Source organism: Neovison vison, chromosome 11 (assembly GCF_020171115.1).
Source record: "Neovison vison isolate M4711 chromosome 11, ASM_NN_V1, whole genome shotgun sequence".
Taxonomy (NCBI): Eukaryota; Metazoa; Chordata; class Mammalia; order Carnivora; family Mustelidae; genus Neogale; species Neogale vison.
The window spans coordinates 62,145,715-62,162,818 of record NC_058101.1 but is presented as its reverse complement, the minus strand read 5'-3'; the positions used below and the strand labels follow the sequence as shown (position 1 = coordinate 62,162,818).

The window sequence follows — 17,104 nt, the reverse complement described above, 5'->3', positions numbered from 1 at the left end:
TTTAATTTAGTTTGGTGTAAGGACAAGTAAGCTATCTTATTTTTCAAATTGGTACCCAAATCGATCTAGTAATTTGTCTGGAATCCGAATACAGAAGCATGAAGCCCATTTCCAGACTCTGTTCTGAGGCAGCCCCAGCTTTAGATGTATTATAGAGTAACATCTAATTCTCTTTTCCTTTCTTAGGTCCCTTTTCATGTATGAACTGTGGAAGCAATATGATGAAATCAGAAGAGAGAAAGTATTTTTTATTGGAGTTGCAAATGTAGACATCTTTACAGTGTTATCTTTCTAGCCAAGCTCATCTTTCATGGTTAATAGGAATGCTTGGAAATTTAGTGTTCTTCAGTGCCTAAATGTGTGCTACTTCCCTCTCTTGAAGGCAGTGACAAAAAAGTCATGGGCTGCCCCAGAACTTGCAAATCAGGTGGGATCCCTAGATCATCTGATCCAATATTTTCCGCTTACAAATAAAACAAATTTAGGCCCAAAGAAGGGAGGTGAGGGGGCCCAGGTCACAGAGCGATTTGATCCAGATGTGCTGGGCCCTTGTGGGGCTTCTCTCCCCGAGTTGGGTGGATCCAGCAATCCAGTTCAGGAACATATCCCTCTGAGGCTGCAAGTCAGGGAGAAGCCACGAGGGTCCCGCACAGCTTCCCACACTCCCCACAGCCCACCACCACACAAAGTCAGCCATCCACAGTGAAGAGAAAGACATTTAATCACTTCTTGGTCTTATCTCTTAAAGCGCTCAAAGTGTTTTCACAAGTGCAAAGGGAGCGATTGCTCTCAGCCAACAATTACCAGTAATTCCAACACACGCAAAAAAACTACAAATCACCGTGCTTTATACTTACTTTTAATTTCTGCACTGAAAAAAAAAAAAAAAGTGAAACCATAACAAGTTAGTTTACAGTGACGTCACCTCTGCCTTTAAATTAACTTTTGCTCTTGGGGGCAGAAGGGGTAAAGAAGGACAGAAACACATTGAAGCGGGAGAGCAAAACAGTGGCCAAGACTCCTGGGTCTGGCTAATCCGGCTCTCAACGCCCAGAGGCGGTGGCACCCTTGGCGCGTGAGCCTGTAAACACAGACAGGCAACAGTTAAGATACATTAAAAAAAAAAATCCCACAATTCCATTCTTAGAATCAAGCACAAAAACAGACAGTGACTCCAAGATTCATATGAGTGCACCCTGTCAGCCGCGAGGGTGGCCACACAGCAGGGTGCACAACCTAGGCCTCCCAGTGGCACCTGCTCTGCAGAACTCTGCAGGGCTGAGCTGTCCCAGGGTCCCTTGCTGGGCCAGGCGCAGGGAACTCTGCGGGGAGGGGGTCTACGGGGAGGGATTCGCAGAAAGGGGTGCGGCCCACAGCCGCAGCCTCCCCCGCCAGACAGCAGGAGCCACGGGGGCGGGTCTGTGTGCTTTCGAGGCTCTGCCTCTGGAATGTTCTGCACTCAGTCTGGGTGGGTGGTGGGTTTGAGTTACGCTCCACACGTTGTTTAAGTGCTTGCTTTATTTTTCATGTGCAAACTGTCACTGTCTAAAGCTTTCAGAAGGACGTGTACAGGTATGGATACCCTGCAGAGAGCTGAGGGTACGCGCGGTAAGGCCCCCCTCTCTTGAGCAGGCGGGGACGTGGGGGCGCATGGCAGAGAGACTGGGAGAAATGACGTGTTCAGCTGCGTAAGCTCTAGTCCCTGATTCGGTCCGTCCAACGGAGGGGGTCCTCAGTAGGTGATTGTCCACTCTTTGACAGAGGCGTCGTGAGACGTCGTGACCAGCGTGTGCTCGTCCAGCCAGGCCAGGCTGCTGACGTGGTGAAGTCGGTGCGCATCTGGGGAGAGAGAAGTTATGCTGAGGGTGAGCCCCGTGTCTCTGCCCCTGCAACACCGCAGACGAGGAGCAGGGGACAGGCTGTGGCGACATCGACAGCAGGCCCTGAGGAACTGACCGCGGACTGCTCTTCATCCAATCCTGGTCCTCCTCCCGGAAGCATGAACATCTATCTGGGTGGACAGTGGGTGCAGCCATTCTCAAGCCGGTCCCTCCCAGACATGGGGACTGTCCCAACAACCAACAAGGTCCCCTGGGGCACAGAAATGCTCCTCCCACGGGGTGTGTGTGTGTGTGTGTGTGTGTGTGTGTGTGTGTGTGTGTGTGAGAAAAGTCTTACTTCTTTTCATGCGTAAGCAACACTACACAGAGGATACACAGCCTCCTGGCGTATCTGCGGTGATGGTTGGGGGGTGGATGAATAAAGGCCGAGAAACCTCTGTAATTGGTGGACTTGTGACCAAAAGACCCCGAGAGTCGCCCCTGTGTGAGGTGCACCAGGGGTGACCCCATTCCCCCCCAGTCTCCTGCCTCCACCCTGCTGACTTGGTGGGTCTTACTACAAACAGAGCTGGGGGCCCAGGTAAATCCCCTCTGCCTGGGGGGTGACACCGGGATAGACACAGTCCCCACAAACCACTTGTGACCACAGAGTCCTTGAAGTGAGCTATTGCCACACAGAGAAAAAAATATGTTGGGCTAAATAAAACTTACTATTAAGAATAGTTTTACTTGTTTTTTGTTGTTGTTTTGTTTTTTAAACAGGGCTGCTAAAAAACCAGCAAGACATTACACTCCTACTGAATGCTGCCCACTGTGGGGAAAACCTGCTCAGCTGTTTAATTTAGGGGGTGGGGTAGGGGAAGGGGCAGTGCTGTGGTCTGAATGTTTGCATCTGTCGCCCACGTTGTACGCTGGAAACCTAATGTCCAAGGCTAGGGGGATCAGTGCCTTATTAAACAGACCCCACAGAGCACTGCCCCTCCCTGCAAGTCTCTGACCTGGAAGAGCTCCCCCACGCCCCAGCCCTGCGGAACCCCCCATCTGGGACTTCAGCCTCCTGAACTGTGAGCAATAGTTCTGTGGTTTCTGAGCCACCTAGTCTGCAGTACTTTGCCATGGAAGCCCAGTGGGATAAGGAAGAGATGTCAAGAGGAACCCCCACCATGTGTGAAGGTGAGTGTCCGGTGAATGGACACCACCTCCTCTCCCTCAGGGAACACACGCATCGTCCCTCCCTCTGCGTGTCAAGCAGGGGCCAGGGGAATGAGGGCCATGCTTCTCAGGGCTAACTTCCCCAGAAGCACAAAGAGGACACTCAGGCTTGGGGACAGCCTCTCTGGGGCTTCCTGGGGAGCTGATGTAGGAGCGAGAGTCACCTTGGATCTTGACCCTGGTCTCGGGGTCACTCAGGGTCCAGACGTACACCATCATGTCCATGCCACCAGAGGCAAAGTGCTCGTTGTCTGGTGACCAGGCCAGGCAGACGATCTTCGCGTGGTGTCCATAAAAAACATTGTTCTCCTAGTATCGGGTTAAAAACAGAGGGGGTAGGTCAGGGTTCAGGCCAGAGGGGCACGTGTCATCTCACCTGCCCTCTGTGACCACAGTGAGGGCCAATGCTGACAGTGCTCTCTGCCAGGACCCGTGTACACCTCCTGAGGTGTCCGCTGCTCCATGACAAGGCCCAGGAGGATGCAGCCCAGCACTGGGCAGCAGCCAGTGTCCCCGGGACCAGACGGCCTCTACCACAGCACCTACCCTGAGGTGCTAGGTGTGTGTGTGCTCCTTCACAGGGCCCTCAGCCCAGCCAGGGTCAGCACCATGCTGACAAGAAAGAAGGCTCAAGGGGCTCCGCCTTGGGCAAGGGGTGCACAGGGAAAGTTTGGGCAGCAGAGGCAGGCAGCCGGCCCCTCCCCCACATCTGCCTGCTACTCGCTACTCTGTGGGGCAAGGACTGGAGGGGGCCTGCAAGCTGGAGGACTAGCACTTTCCTGACGCTGTAGGGATGGTTTTTCTTCAGAGCATTCCATTTCCTTAATCCCTAGATAAGGTCGACCTCCCGAGGATTTTCTTTTTCAAGTTTGCCTGTTCTATACTGTGTTGATACCACCCTGCCTACTTAGCATAACATCAACAAGACTTCTGTTGTACATACATGAAATCACTAAAAATGAGATAAATACAAAAGCTGAGAAACATGGCAAGGGAGCAGAAAAATCCCCCGGGAGGCAGGGTATATGTCCATGGAGGTGCAAGTTACAGGCTTTCTGTCCAACACAGGCGGACACTTGCCTTCACCTGCCCCTCTTACCAGAAGTGACATTATAGCATCACACAGACTAAGAAAAGACGCAAGCCTACTTACTACGTAAGTGCACGTATTTATGGGGAAGTATACAGATGCCTGTAATTTACTTTAAGTGCACCCCGAATTAAGATCATTGGATGGATAGTGTAACACAGGGAGATGTTAATGGCAAAACCTCAGTGGTAAATTCTTTCATCTTTGCTGCATTCCAAAACGTTCAAGTGCTGGGGGGCTGGCTTGGTGCAGGGCCCTGAGACCGGAGACCTGACAGCCTGTGCCCCCTGCTCTGGCCAAACCCAGCAAGTGACCGACCCCCTAACCAAGCTCAGTCTCCTGCCCCGAGCCCCCTGCGAGGCAGTGCTGAGAGGATGCGCGCTCATCCTCGTGAGACCCAAATGGTAATGAGACTCAAGAAGAAAATCTAGTCTCAGCCCTTCGACAAAGAAACCAGGAAATCACTCAGCCAGGCAGCCCAGGTGAACCAATCGGCTTGTCTTCACGGCAAGTCTCACCACCGCCTGGGGCCCTAACTTTCTGGCAAGTGCTCTACCTCACTCATAAAACCCCAAGACCCTGGACAGCAGCATGCCTTGTCTCACATCAGCCCTGAGAGCAAGGAAGCTGCGTGGTCTCATACAACTGCCAGGCTGATGACAAGGGAGAGAAGCCACGGCCCCCCACCCGCCCACTCACCGAGTAGCCATCAGCAACGCTGAAGACCGTGACCACTTTGCTGGCATCGCACACAGCGAGGAAGGCGCCATCATGGGAGTATGCCACATCGGTCACGGGGCCCTTGGCCTCCAGGAGCTTGCCCTCGTCCTTCAGCGTGGTGCCCAGGATGGAGTACAAGCGGACATTTCCGTCCTGCAGGAGGACAGAGGGGCAGTGAGTCACTTCCCGGCGTGCACGCTACGGGAGAGCATACGTGCGTGCACACACATGCTCCCAATACCTTCCCCCCAAAACCTGTCAGCAGTTCCCATGACATACCAGCAGTGTGGGAAGAACTACTCAGGGAAGTAATTAAGAGGCTGAATGCTAGGTACCCCCAATTCTGATTCCATGTGTGTGGGTGTCCAGGACTCTGACTTTTTCCATCAACGCTCTAGTCAGTCCTGACGCAGGTGTTCACAGGGCGAACCATGAGGTCCGCCTATACACGTTAGTGCTGCACTGGTAGCCCTGGTCTGGCTCTGTCCTCCAGCCACACTGCCTGCCCCCTGTGCTCTGGATCCACACCACCCTTCCCAGTGCCCTGGAGGTTCCTTCAGGCACCGACTCACTCTCTGACCACGCCCTGCTCTGTCCAACCTGCTGGCTCCTGACGAGCTCCCCATCCTTGGCGTGACCCAGGCGCTTCTTCACAGGGGAGGCACACCTGCTCTCTCAGAGGGAGAGGGACCTTCAGAAGGTCCAACTGCCCCAGGGGTCCCTGAGGTTGGGATGCCCAAGCACCTGGCTCTACCCAGCTCTCCTCGGCTGGAAGCCTCTGAGGGTGTCTGGACATCTTTGCTAACAGTTCTGCCCATGCCGTGGGAGCCCAGCCAGGTGGACATACCTTGGGCACCTGTCCTCCAGGCCAGGGACTGTCTCTCCCCAATTTCATGACCCCTCACACTTGTCCAGGGCCTAGCCTGAGAAGTGTCACACACGGTGGAATAAATCCGTGAAGGGGGCAGAGATGGACAGACAAAAGGAACCGGGACAGGTAGTGTCCTTGTGACTGTCCAAGGCTTCCCTGGGAGGAGTCAGATTAAGGACCAGGCCACCCTCTTGGGGCAGCTGAGCTGTCCAAGGGGCCAAGATAATCCAAGGTCTCCTAGCTCTGGCCACAACACAGCCCTGGCTCTGCCCCTAATGCAGGAGGGAGAGCCATGTCCAGATGCTGCAGGTCGATGAGGACAAAAGTCCTTGAGCTCACGTGATAAGCTCGCCTGATGTCTACCTACAGTGGGAGCCTGGGCTCCAGGGTTCTGTGAATACATGGCCCACAGGAGGCATTGCAAAAAAGGAAAAGGCTATGCTCTTAGACTGCACACACTGGACATTCATAGGAGGCACACAGCACTAACGTCCACTACCGGGCTAACTATGTGATGGGAATGCCACTTGCTGGAAAAGTCATTAAAATAAATGGAGACTACTGGTGTGTGGAGGACAATGGGGAAACCCAGGATAAACAGAGATGTGCCCCGTGTGATCATGGAGATTCACAGGCCCAGGGCTGGCAGACAACCAGGAAAGACCAAAGTTGGCAAGACCTTGAAGTCGAAGCTGAGGAAACATGGGAATAGCCCTATCTCTTCTTTTTAAAAAGGTAAAGGTCTAGTAAGCAGAGCATAGTGCAAGAGAAAAGACCAGATTTAAACCCCATGTCTGACTCTGACCTCCTGCCCCAGGACCATGGCTGTGAACTTCTCCCTAAAAAAGGGAAGACAACTCCTCAAAACATGCCAGAGAGTGGGGATTTAGGAAAGAAGCGGTGACAGGCCCAGAAGGGACTGCCAGCACTGCGGGGGTGTGGGCCTACAGGGACGGTAGCCCAGGCAGAGCACTGCAGGAGAGTAGGGCTGTCGGGAACCCTGTGGGAGGCAGTGGGGCTGTTTGGCAGGAGGGGATGCAGTGCCCTGTGGAGGGGAGCCACACACGGGACACATCTGACTCATCTGAAAACCAGAAAGTCCACGTGTCTTACAGCCACGACGACGAAAACACAGAGGAAGGGCTCGAGTGCAGGGGCTGAGGGCCGACAAGCCCTGCTCCTCTGTCTGGGCAGCAGTGGCTCGACACTGTGCCCAAGGGCTCTTGGGGGAGGGAAGAGCTTGTAGATGTGACTGGGGGCTTCCTCACCTGCTTGGGCAGGTACCCTGACCGACTGTCAAAGCACCCAGGGGCCCCTCTGGCTGGTCCTCCTTCAGGCTGGAAGGGTGGGCAGCAAGGACATTTCGGAGGCTGAAGGTGAGACCGCCTGGGGGGCAAAGCCGCACCCACAGACCAGCCCTCCCTCAGCCCTCACACCTGCTCCACGAGATCTGCCCTGGGCTCCTCCAGCAGCTGGGGAGCAGGTGGTTTCACAGTGAACACCAGCAGGTGACCCCTGGGTTGGCTTTTGGCACACTGGGCACTGCCCAGCACTGACTTCCTCCCCTGGGACATGAAGGTCTGCCATACCTGCTGCAGAGCTCCTTCGTCAGGGCACCCAAGCCTCCCAGGGCCAGAAGGGACAAAGAGAGCCAAGTTGTAAAGTACTTTAGGACTCAGCCTGGCGGGCAGGGACCACAGGGTCCCTGCGCTCTAGGTTTAGAGGAGCAAGAACACCACATTGGACCAGACAGATGCCAAAACTAAAGGAAAACCTTGAGCCCGTCGGGTTATTGCTGCTAAACACGGGTTAGGAATCTTCTTGTCATGTTCCTACCTCCAACCTGCCAGCCCAGGTCACCCACGCTGGTCCTCTCTCAACATACTAAATCACATGTGCCCTACGCACTTACGTGGTTGATGGCCCAGCAGTCTCCCCTGCTCTGTGCTCCCAAGCCCAGCCCCTGCTCACTGCCCAGGTCCTTGGTCTCCCACTACCTCCCTCCTCTTCTGCCTTAGGACCCTCTGTACATAGCCTGTGTCACCCCCTAACCGCCCCCATAGCCGGGGTCAGAGGACATGAGGGACAGGAGACTCACCGTGCCCCCGACGGCCACCGTGTCACCACTGGGGTGTACTGCCACCACTTCCGGCTCGTAGCCAGGGCTGTCGATGCTGAAGCACTTTTTCTGGTCCTTGAGCAGGACAATCTGAAAATCACAGGCAGCAGTCAAGGTGCAGAGGCCAGGGACAGATTGCTTGGCCCGAAGCTCACTGGGGGCGGGCGCCCTGTGACCCTGCGTTGTGCTTCCTCCCTCATCAGTCGCTGGGGACCGGGAAGCCACCTGACCTCTGAACTTTTCACTCTCCTGTCACATAATGAATGAGCTCTCCCAAATGCCTTCTTGTGAGATCCAAGGGACACAAGCATTTGGAAGAGCAAGGCTCTAAGGCAACAACAGGAACGCACAGGACAGGCCGGATTCTAAGTTCTGGTATCCCAGGTCCGAAAAAGTCCCTTCACAGCTCCAACCCGCAGCATGTGAAGCATCCTACGTGTGCCAGCCAGAGCGTCTCCCACAGCTGGGGGACAATGCTGGTACCTGTCTTCTGGACAAAAACTGGGCCCCAGGCATGGGCTCCCACTCCACAGAGTCTCTCTGCTCCCCACTGGCCTCCCACCAGGGCATGACTCATCCCATGGGAGGGCAGGACGGACAGTGCAGGGCAAGTCAGCCAGAGGCACTGGAGGGTACCTGGGAGGGGCTCCACCCCAGCCAGCCCCTGCCTCACCTCCCTCTAACAGAGGTGGAGGCAGGACGGAGTCCCTAGCCTGTCCTCAGCACCCTGTGGACACACAAACGGGGACCTGATCCTGGCTCAGTCACCTACTGCTTGTGGGGACAGCTCTGTCCTCAGCCTCAGCTTCCCAGGGCAGAAGAACCAGACAGTGCCTACACAACACAAAGCCGGAATTTTACGTTCAGGATAAATAAAGACCCAGTAAAGGCAAACAAAAGTATCAGCTCCGAGTCCACCAAGTGTAAGACACATGCATTGCTAACAGTGGGGCACACCCCTGGAGACAGCAGGATCACCATCCCCCACCACCACCTGGAGGCACTCACAGAAGAGGCCCTCTGTACACAGGGACCCTCTTCGCCCTCCACCCCCACTCTTGCTGCCCCTCCTGCTTCTCGCTCACTGGACTGCTCCCAGATAGCATGGCCTAGATTTGTGACAACTCTGGCTTCATCCCACAGTACCCCTGCCCAGGCTACCAGCTGTCCCACGAAGGGCGGGCCAGCCCCTGACCCCACTCTCCAGTGGCCTCTGCTTCTGTGTATATTGTGAGGTTGGTGGGGGGGGCGAGAAAAGGGAACAGGTGGACAGGTGGCAGAACCCTCACTAAGATCTACTATGAAAACGAAGCCCGAGGAACGTTTACCTACCACCTGCCTGACTCGGGAAGTAGATTCACCTGACAGGTAAACAGTAGGGGACCAAGCATTTGCCAAAACTTGCCTAAGAGGTGAGACTTAAACCGAGCTATTTCCCGAACTAAAATCACAGGCCCCTTCCAGCATATTCTACAGAAACATCCCACCTGGAGCGGGGCAGGAAGCCTGCGTAGCAGGGGCACATCACAGAACAACCTTGCATACCACCAGCCCCGCCACGTGGCACCAGGTTGCCCCTCTCTGACCCTCCTTGTGCAAGCCTCCCTCTGAGCCTCAGAGGAGGGCTTGTCAGGACTGCCCTCTACCGACAGGAAAGTGAGGCCTAGAGACACAGAGCATTAGCCCAGGCCCCCCTGTGCTTCTAGAAGGCTGCCTTTCGGCACCTCCAACCCGGACTCTGCTCTGGCTCTCCATGCAGATCATCACTATAGTTCCCCCACTGACTGCCCAGGCTGCTGACGGTAACTGCTTGGCAGAAGCTTCTGCTATCTAGGACACGCAGAAAACATTCTCCCTGAAGCACGTTAAGTGCACGCGACGCAGGACGGGTGTGGGCTCCTGAACAGCAGCTATCTTTACCAGGGTTGTCACTCCTGCCGTGGGGGGCTTAGTCACACCTGCCCACCCTGATTCCTGGATGCCCTGGTCTACTGACAGACGCCGCCTGCATCAGAGCAAAACCTTGTAGAAAATGGGTCACACCAGGGTCTGGGTCAAGGGCACTTTGTTCCCGAAATTCCAAAAGAAAAGGTCTGTAAGTGACCTGTCTTCAGTGAGAAGCCAGGCCACAGAGCTAGGACACCAGATGCCATCCTGGCCCTGGTGCCCCTAGCCACCATGTGGCCTCGGGAGAAGTCAGAAAAAGAACAGGCAACACTGAGAGGAGCCTCCCAAGTTCCCTAGGAGCTGTTAGGGAGCTCACAGATGGTGTGGAACATGTGTGGAGTCACATGGTTCCAGGGCTCAGGGCTGAGACAACCGTGTTGCTGCTGCTGGGCCCCCAGAAGGCTCCCGGGCTGATGGACACACGGGGAGGCTGACGCCTGACAGCTGTGCCCTCTGGCAGCTACAGACTGGGGCAAGCAACTAGCCCTCCCTCTGCCTCCGTGTCTGTAGGATAGGGAGGATGCCATGCTACCAGAGAGAACTGCTGACCAAGTGACTCAATTTGTGTGCACCCGGGTCTTGGACAGACATGCAGCAGAGCTCCCACTGCACCAGAGGCAAAAGGTCAGATGCCTCACCCACCAGCTCCGCTCAGCTGCCCGGCTGGTGTTCCCCGCCACTCTGAAGCAAGCCGTACCTGCCCGATGCAGACGACCACGGCATAGCCTCCGGGGCCCACAGCCACGCACTTCGGTTGGACGTCCATCTTCACAACTCCCTGCCCGCTGGTGGAGACAAGGGAAAACACGTTACGTCAACCTCACAGGGCTCAGCATGTGTGTTAAGCCTACACTCAGAGATGCCAATCCACCTGCACTGAGGGAGTCATGAGCCAAAACCCAGGAGCAGTGAGAGAAAGACATCCCCGGCTCTAGGGAAAGAGATCGGAAATTAAGCGGGGGCAGGGAACGGGGCGGGGGGTGGTGGTGCTCTAGTCACTATGACCTGTGGAATGGCTGTGATGCCCCCAGGGAACTCCACCCCACTCTCGTCCTGAGTCCACTGGCCACAGACCCTGGCGATCCATGGCTACAGATGGAACTGAGCCCACCTCCCGCTCCCACGGTCACAGCCACTCTGCTCAGCAGGGTGACTCTTCTGAAGAATCAGATACTTTCACGGATGAAAATCATGTCTTTGTTTTTGGTTAATGCTGTGAAAACAAGCCCTGGAAATCTTGCACACACACAAAACTTGAAAATAGTAAATGAAGGAAAAAAATCCCATGTGACCAGGCCAAGCATGGGGACCTTGCGGCTCAGGTCACCAGCTGTGGCTCTGCCCCGGGGGTCTCTGAGGAGGCCGAGGGTGCAGCAGCGCACGCAGCGGGAAGGCTCTCGTGTGGGCTGTGCTAATTCAGGGTCACCACGGGGCAGCAGTACAGAGAGAATGGCTGGGGCCTGGACACGAGGCTGTGGGGCATTTTCCGCACGCATCACAAGGCTCAACCAGTTCCCAGTGCCCAGTCCCGCCAGGCAGGTGAGGCCTGCCACACGTCCTTCTGGAGTCCCCTGCCTCAGTGAGGGGGAAGAGGGGCATGGCTGCAGGTGTCCAGTCTGTCCTTTCACGAAGCAGACCCTGCTCACCCCTTCTTCACTCTGCACAGGAAACCGCAGTTTGGTAACAGCTAGTCTTCTGGCGCTAAGGACAGTCAATTCAAGGCACCGGAGCCAAACCAAATAACATGGCCGCTTCCTCAAAGCACCTGGGTGCCTACGTGTCCTTTTGAGCACCTGCCACATGCCAGGAGGCCGTGAGGGCCTTGCTGGGCCTTCCCAACAGCCCGCAAGGCTGGCCCCACTGTCACCCTCCTCTGCTGTAGAGGAACAGAATGAGGAGGGCATTTGGGCTGAGAGGTTTCCCAGGCAGAGTCTACACAGGTCACTGTCCAGGTGGGCTACCTGGACTCTCATGCAGCTCCTGGCTGAGGGCCTGGACACAAGAGAAGCAGTTGGGGGGAGCAGTGAGGAGAGCAAAGTGCCACTGAGCCAGAAGCCATGTGGGCAGAGGGCCCCTCTTCTGGGGTGCACTGCGGACTGGGCCCCGGGCAGCCCTCACCTGTAGTCCCTCAGCATGAGGCTGGTATAGCGCACTGTGTCATCCATGCTGCAGCTCACCAACTGCCCAGACTCGTCCACCGTCATCCTGGACACCTGGTTCGTGTGGCCCTTTCCGGCGAAGGAGTCATTCTCCCCTGTCTCTGAATCCCAGTAATGTGGGGCAGGGGTTAAGGAAAAGCCGCCTCCAGGACACGGTCGGGCCCCACTGGGGAGGCCTGGCCACCTCTCACTCGGGATGAGACTGTGAGCACGGGGCCTGGGCCTGAGGGGAAGTCTATGGCAAGACTGAATCCGAATTCCAGAACAGATGTTCTGGTGATATTCGGTCGGACCATGGAGGACACGCTGAGTGAGCAGTCCGGCCGGACCCCCTGCACGGGGACCCCCTGCAGCAGCTGGGCACGTAAGTGTGCGGGTTCCCACTGGCTAACGGTGCACATGGACCACAGCCCATCTGCGCTGGAAGCCCGGGACCATGAACAGGAGGCTGGCTGCGCCTCCCTGCTCAGAGGACGACCAGCTGGGAACTGCCCGGGGCCGCGCAACCTTGGCAGGGATGGTCTGCACGCTGTGAGTCAGAGGTGCTCATGGGGGAGGGGTGCTGTAAGTGAGTGGACTGTTCTCATTTCAAGTTGAGGATTATCGTTGCCTCTGGAGTGTCACAGGTATGCTCCACGGCTGACAGGCTCTTGTGATGGAGACCCCAGTGCCTGATACCTGAGGAAACCTAGATACCTGAGCACTGGAATACACGCCAGGCTGCCCCCGCGCTGTGCTCAGGGAAGATCTGGAAGAGGAGGCGTCACACCAGGAGGGGAGCAATGCAGGGCAGCTGAAAACAGCCTGACTGCAGACCAGCACCTCGCTCCAGGAGGGGCACATATCATACACTCCCCTCCTCACATTTAAGTGGATAGAGGGTGACTTCTCCGCCCTCCTACCCCAGGGCCGTAGGGACAGCTCCCTAGCTAGAGCTCTTTCGTGAAAACAGGGGTGCGTGAGCCTGCACCCCAGAACCCCAGAGGGTGCTGTGGGAGAAGGGGGAGCCCCAGGCCTCAAACACGGGGGTGAGGGTGGCCTGTAAGGGCTGCTTCACATGCCTCCAGGGAAAGTCTTGCGGGACCACAAAGCAACTCAGAAGGGAGGTTCCAGTTCCAGTTCTAGCTGCTACCGACCAGTGGGATGACTTTGGGGAAAGCACTGGAGCATGCTGGGTTTCTGTTCTCTTATTTTTAAAACAACGGGAAAAGTACTGAGAGGTTCTAGGTCCTGCTAAATCCTCAGACTCCTGACTCCCGGCCTGTGAGAGGGATTGGGCGGCACTAGGGGCCCAGGCAGGAGCAGCAGCTCGATGCAGTTATCAGCCACTTAGAGCTGCAAAGAAGCGATCCATCGGGTCAAGGCTGCAGCCCAGAGCCAGGGACCTCAGCGTGGATACGGACCTCTGGTTGCAGCCCTGCTGCTACCCTGGCCTCTGGCTCCACAGGGACAGAACACTCCCACTTGTCCTGCCAGCGGCCCCAGAGCCAGCACTGTGAGTCAAAGGATATTAATGTGTCCATCGTGGCTCCCGGAGTAGATATAGGACTTGCCACCATTGTTGTGCACCGTCAGACACTGGATGGATTTGCTGTGACCCTGTACAGGAGAGGACGGAGCAGGTGAGCGGAGAACACGCCATCCTGCCTCTGCCACCTGCCAGCCGCCCTCCACTGACTGCCCCCCTGCGGGATGATGAGGCACAAGGCCCTCCACGCCTGTCTGTGCCAACTCCCTGAAGGCCCATGTGCCCAAAAACCCCCTCTGTGAGGCGCGGCCAGCTCTTCCCCAGCTGACGGCCCATCTGGCAAAACCTTGTCACAAAGCCCTTCCCTCCCAGGACCCAACCTCAACCCCAGCCAAGAACAGGATCTAATAAAACCCTAGGAGCCGAGTGCATGGTCCATGCAATGACCCTGGCAGCGCCCTTGATTGGGGGGACTGCTGCTCACATCTGGCAGATGCCGGTGAGCCCCAGTCCCGAGCTGAGCCCCCATGGGCAGGAAGCAGCAGTGAGCGGGATCAGCCACAAGGGGGGTCCATCACTCACAGAGGCAGGTGGGCACACATCCGGGCCCTGCAGGGACCCAGACAGTCCCGGGTTCTACTGTCTATTCTCTCCCCAAACCGGAACATACAACCCTAGCATCGACTCCTAGCTTGTGAGGCAGCTTCTTCTCTCCCAACATGCCCGTTCCCACCCAAGCTGTTGGCGGGCCCTGACCCCCAATACCTCCCTCACTAGCAACGTGGGGGGCACAGACAACTCCTCTGTAGCCAGTCCCTCGCTACTAGGGAACACATAACCTCACTATAACTGCTCCTGGGCGCCAGGGTGGGCAGGTCTCTGTCTGGTCTTTCTCAGCAATGCTCTGTGGCCGGGTGGTGCAATTCTGCACAGGCCTCTCCCCCAGAGCTTCCCGAGCATTCTGCAGGTTCCGCCTGTTGCCACACTGTGGCAAAAAGCTTCCAAGAAAGGTACACACAGTTCTCAGGGGACACAGTGGGTCCTTTCTACCTCTTGTCTCCTTCTCGGACAGAATCCTGCCAGCCCTGATACTTATCAGCCCTGATACTGATCTGGTCCTCACACCAGCTCAGCCCCACTGGGCATCCCCCCTGCACATCCTGACTCAGGACCTGCACCTGCCCTGCCTGGGGCCGCAGCACTCCCCAGGCACTTGTGAGTTAACACGTGCCCCGCAGGCGTCTAGACAGACCCAACCACCGTGTTTGCCTCTCATGGACCTTCTAGCTTGAGAACTGCTGCTCCAGCTACACAGCAAAATGCTGCGGGTGTCAGGGTTACCAACAGATAGAGCCATCCCTACAGGTTCTGACCAAATCCCTCTGGGGCAAGTCCAGTTCCAAGGCCTCCTGGTCCTCCTTCAGGGTCTCCAGAGATCCAGCCCTCTTTCAATCTCCGTGAGCGGGAGGGCTGAGAACTGCTATTCCAACTCCGGCTTTCTCTGGGGCGCCCACATGTGGCTCAGATGCCTCTGCAGCGCAAGATCAGCACCAAGGACCCCCTTGGATTCACGTACACTTCTGTGGCAGGAACGGGAACGGGAAGGACCGACTGACTGCTGACTGTAAAAGCCTGAAAGATTCCGCAACCTGGCCTGGGAGCAACAGAAGCCCAGCTTGTAGTTTCCATGCTTTCAGTGGCCAGTGGGAAACTGCTCTTCTGGGCCCAAGTGGGCTGACAACGCCTGAACCTCTCAAGGAATCTCTCCCCATCCCATCTAGAGAGAGATCCAGTCAAGTGAGTGTCATGCGTGCCCCCCGGCTCTGTGCCAGGCTGTACACACCCGCACAATACAGGCACTGCGCCAGCTAGGGGACCATCAAGGAGGAGGCGGCAATGCCCCGTGCTTAGGTCCAAGCTGGGGGAAGCATGACAGCAGGCATGGAACCCAAAGCGAGGACAGATAGTGCCGTGTTACCACATCAATCCTCTTCAATCTCATCAAGCTACATCCCCTTCTTAATGAGACACAGCAGTTCCCACCTCGGACAACTGTCTCCATCAACTCCAGGCAGAGGCAGTGTCTACAGGGACTGGCACGAGAGCCAACCTCCTAGGTCCTTGCTGGGCTACTGGCTTCCTGAGATATCAAGACCACTAGGGCTGATGCAGGGAGAAGGCATGCTCCCCTACCCCCGAAGCAGGAGTCCCCAGGGCAGACCCTGGGCACCAGCTGCCCTGAGAAAGCCCTCCAGGTGACAGGATGGCAGCTGGGCTGGGGCCTGACCACCTCTCATCACTCGTAGCTGCACAAACTCCTGGCCCACCACTCAAGGCCTCTGAACCTCAGGATCTGCCTATTTCTCCAAACTTGTTCTTTCCCATGTGCCTTCCCTCCTCGAACCACATAACACTCCGGGCCTCCTCACACTCTATCCCACGTTCAAATGAGACACAGTGCCCAGGTCCAGTCCCCAGGCCTCCTGGCCGTCCCTTAGGCTCTCTGCTGGTCCTCCAAGTCTGTAGTGATGCTCTTGGAGCTCCATGCGTTCCAGCTGTCAGCTCCTACCTGAAGGAGGCTATTCACCCCAGGACACAGGGACTCCTGACAGCAGGGGGAGGGGCAATGTCCACAGACACAAGGCCCTGAGCCCCCAGTGCTTCTAGAAGCTTAAGAGGAGCTCGGCACCAGCCTTCCACTTCTGCTAAACACACACCCCCAAAGCAACTAGCCTCCTGCCATTGACCAAACCCCCAAGGTGGGTCCCCAACTCGGCCTCCTGCCGGCTCTCCCTTTTCCTCGCTGGGCCACAGCCCTTTCCACCACCCCACAGGCTGCCACGCAGCCTTACCTTGATGACCCGCAGGGGTTTGCTGGGGTTGTTTTTGTCCAGATAGTTGATGTACCCAGACAGGGAGATGCTGAGGAGGTGGTCCTTCTGCCACAAGCAGCCCAGCTGCTGGTCCAGAACGGTGGAGCCCATTGTAAACGTATTGACGACAGAGTTCACACTGACATCCCAAATCTTCGAGGTTTTGTCTCCAGAAGCAGAAAGCAAATGGGTGCTATCAGGGCTCCAACTGATCTACTCAAATGAAACAGCAGGCCAGGTATCAGAGAACACAGAGTGGGAAGGGGCCTCAGAAAGCAGCCTGCCCAAAGCCCCCATTTCTGAGCAGGGAGAAGCGACGGCTGGGGAGACCAGGTGTCCAGGCCCCTGCTCCAGCCACTGGCTTCTCCAAGCTACAACACCCCTTCTGTGTGATCCTGAAGATCTCCACTTCACCCCCTCACACTTCATGGTTCTAACTTCTAGTTGTGTACTGACCACTGCACTCATGGACACGGCCCCACAACAGTCGCTGACACGGTCACACACCATGGATCCATACTCACAGCGTAAATGCCTCCGTCATGAGCCTTGCCGCCTCCCAGGGCACACACTTTCTCTCCCGTCTTTCCATCGTAGATGTAAATCTTTCAAAGAATAACACACACGTGGGTCACAGGTGGGAGGACGCGCTCACCAGCTGGCACGCAAGATGAGCTCTTCCCCGTCCCTGCTCTACCGTCAAGAGCTTGCTACTGTGACTCTTAAAAAAGGAATCTGAAAAACGTGCTAAACGGGGGAGTTTCCAGCTCCATTTAAAAGGAGAGAGATGGGAACGGGGGTGGG

The 17,104-nt window shown here is 56.4% G+C and overlaps 1 protein-coding gene across 1 annotated transcript in view; it reads right to left on the bottom strand.

The window, feature by feature from the left end:
* Positions 1-698: 698 nt before the first annotated feature.
* The window catches only part of WDR1 (WD repeat domain 1), a 43,450-nt gene continuing 27,044 nt past the window's right edge, over positions 699-17,104 (bottom strand). Inside the window, exons 7-15 of the mRNA XM_044226191.1 lie at positions 16,825-16,905; positions 16,280-16,513; positions 13,471-13,558; positions 11,919-12,075; positions 10,498-10,585; positions 7,833-7,943; positions 4,843-5,016; positions 3,218-3,362; positions 699-1,839 (exon numbers count right to left, since the gene is read on the bottom strand). Coding sequence (XP_044082126.1) covers positions 1,733-1,839; positions 3,218-3,362; positions 4,843-5,016; positions 7,833-7,943; positions 10,498-10,585; positions 11,919-12,075; positions 13,471-13,558; positions 16,280-16,513; positions 16,825-16,905 — 1,185 coding nt within the window. The 3' untranslated portion in view covers positions 699-1,732. The remainder of the gene's footprint in view (positions 1,840-3,217; positions 3,363-4,842; positions 5,017-7,832; positions 7,944-10,497; positions 10,586-11,918; positions 12,076-13,470; positions 13,559-16,279; positions 16,514-16,824; positions 16,906-17,104) is intronic.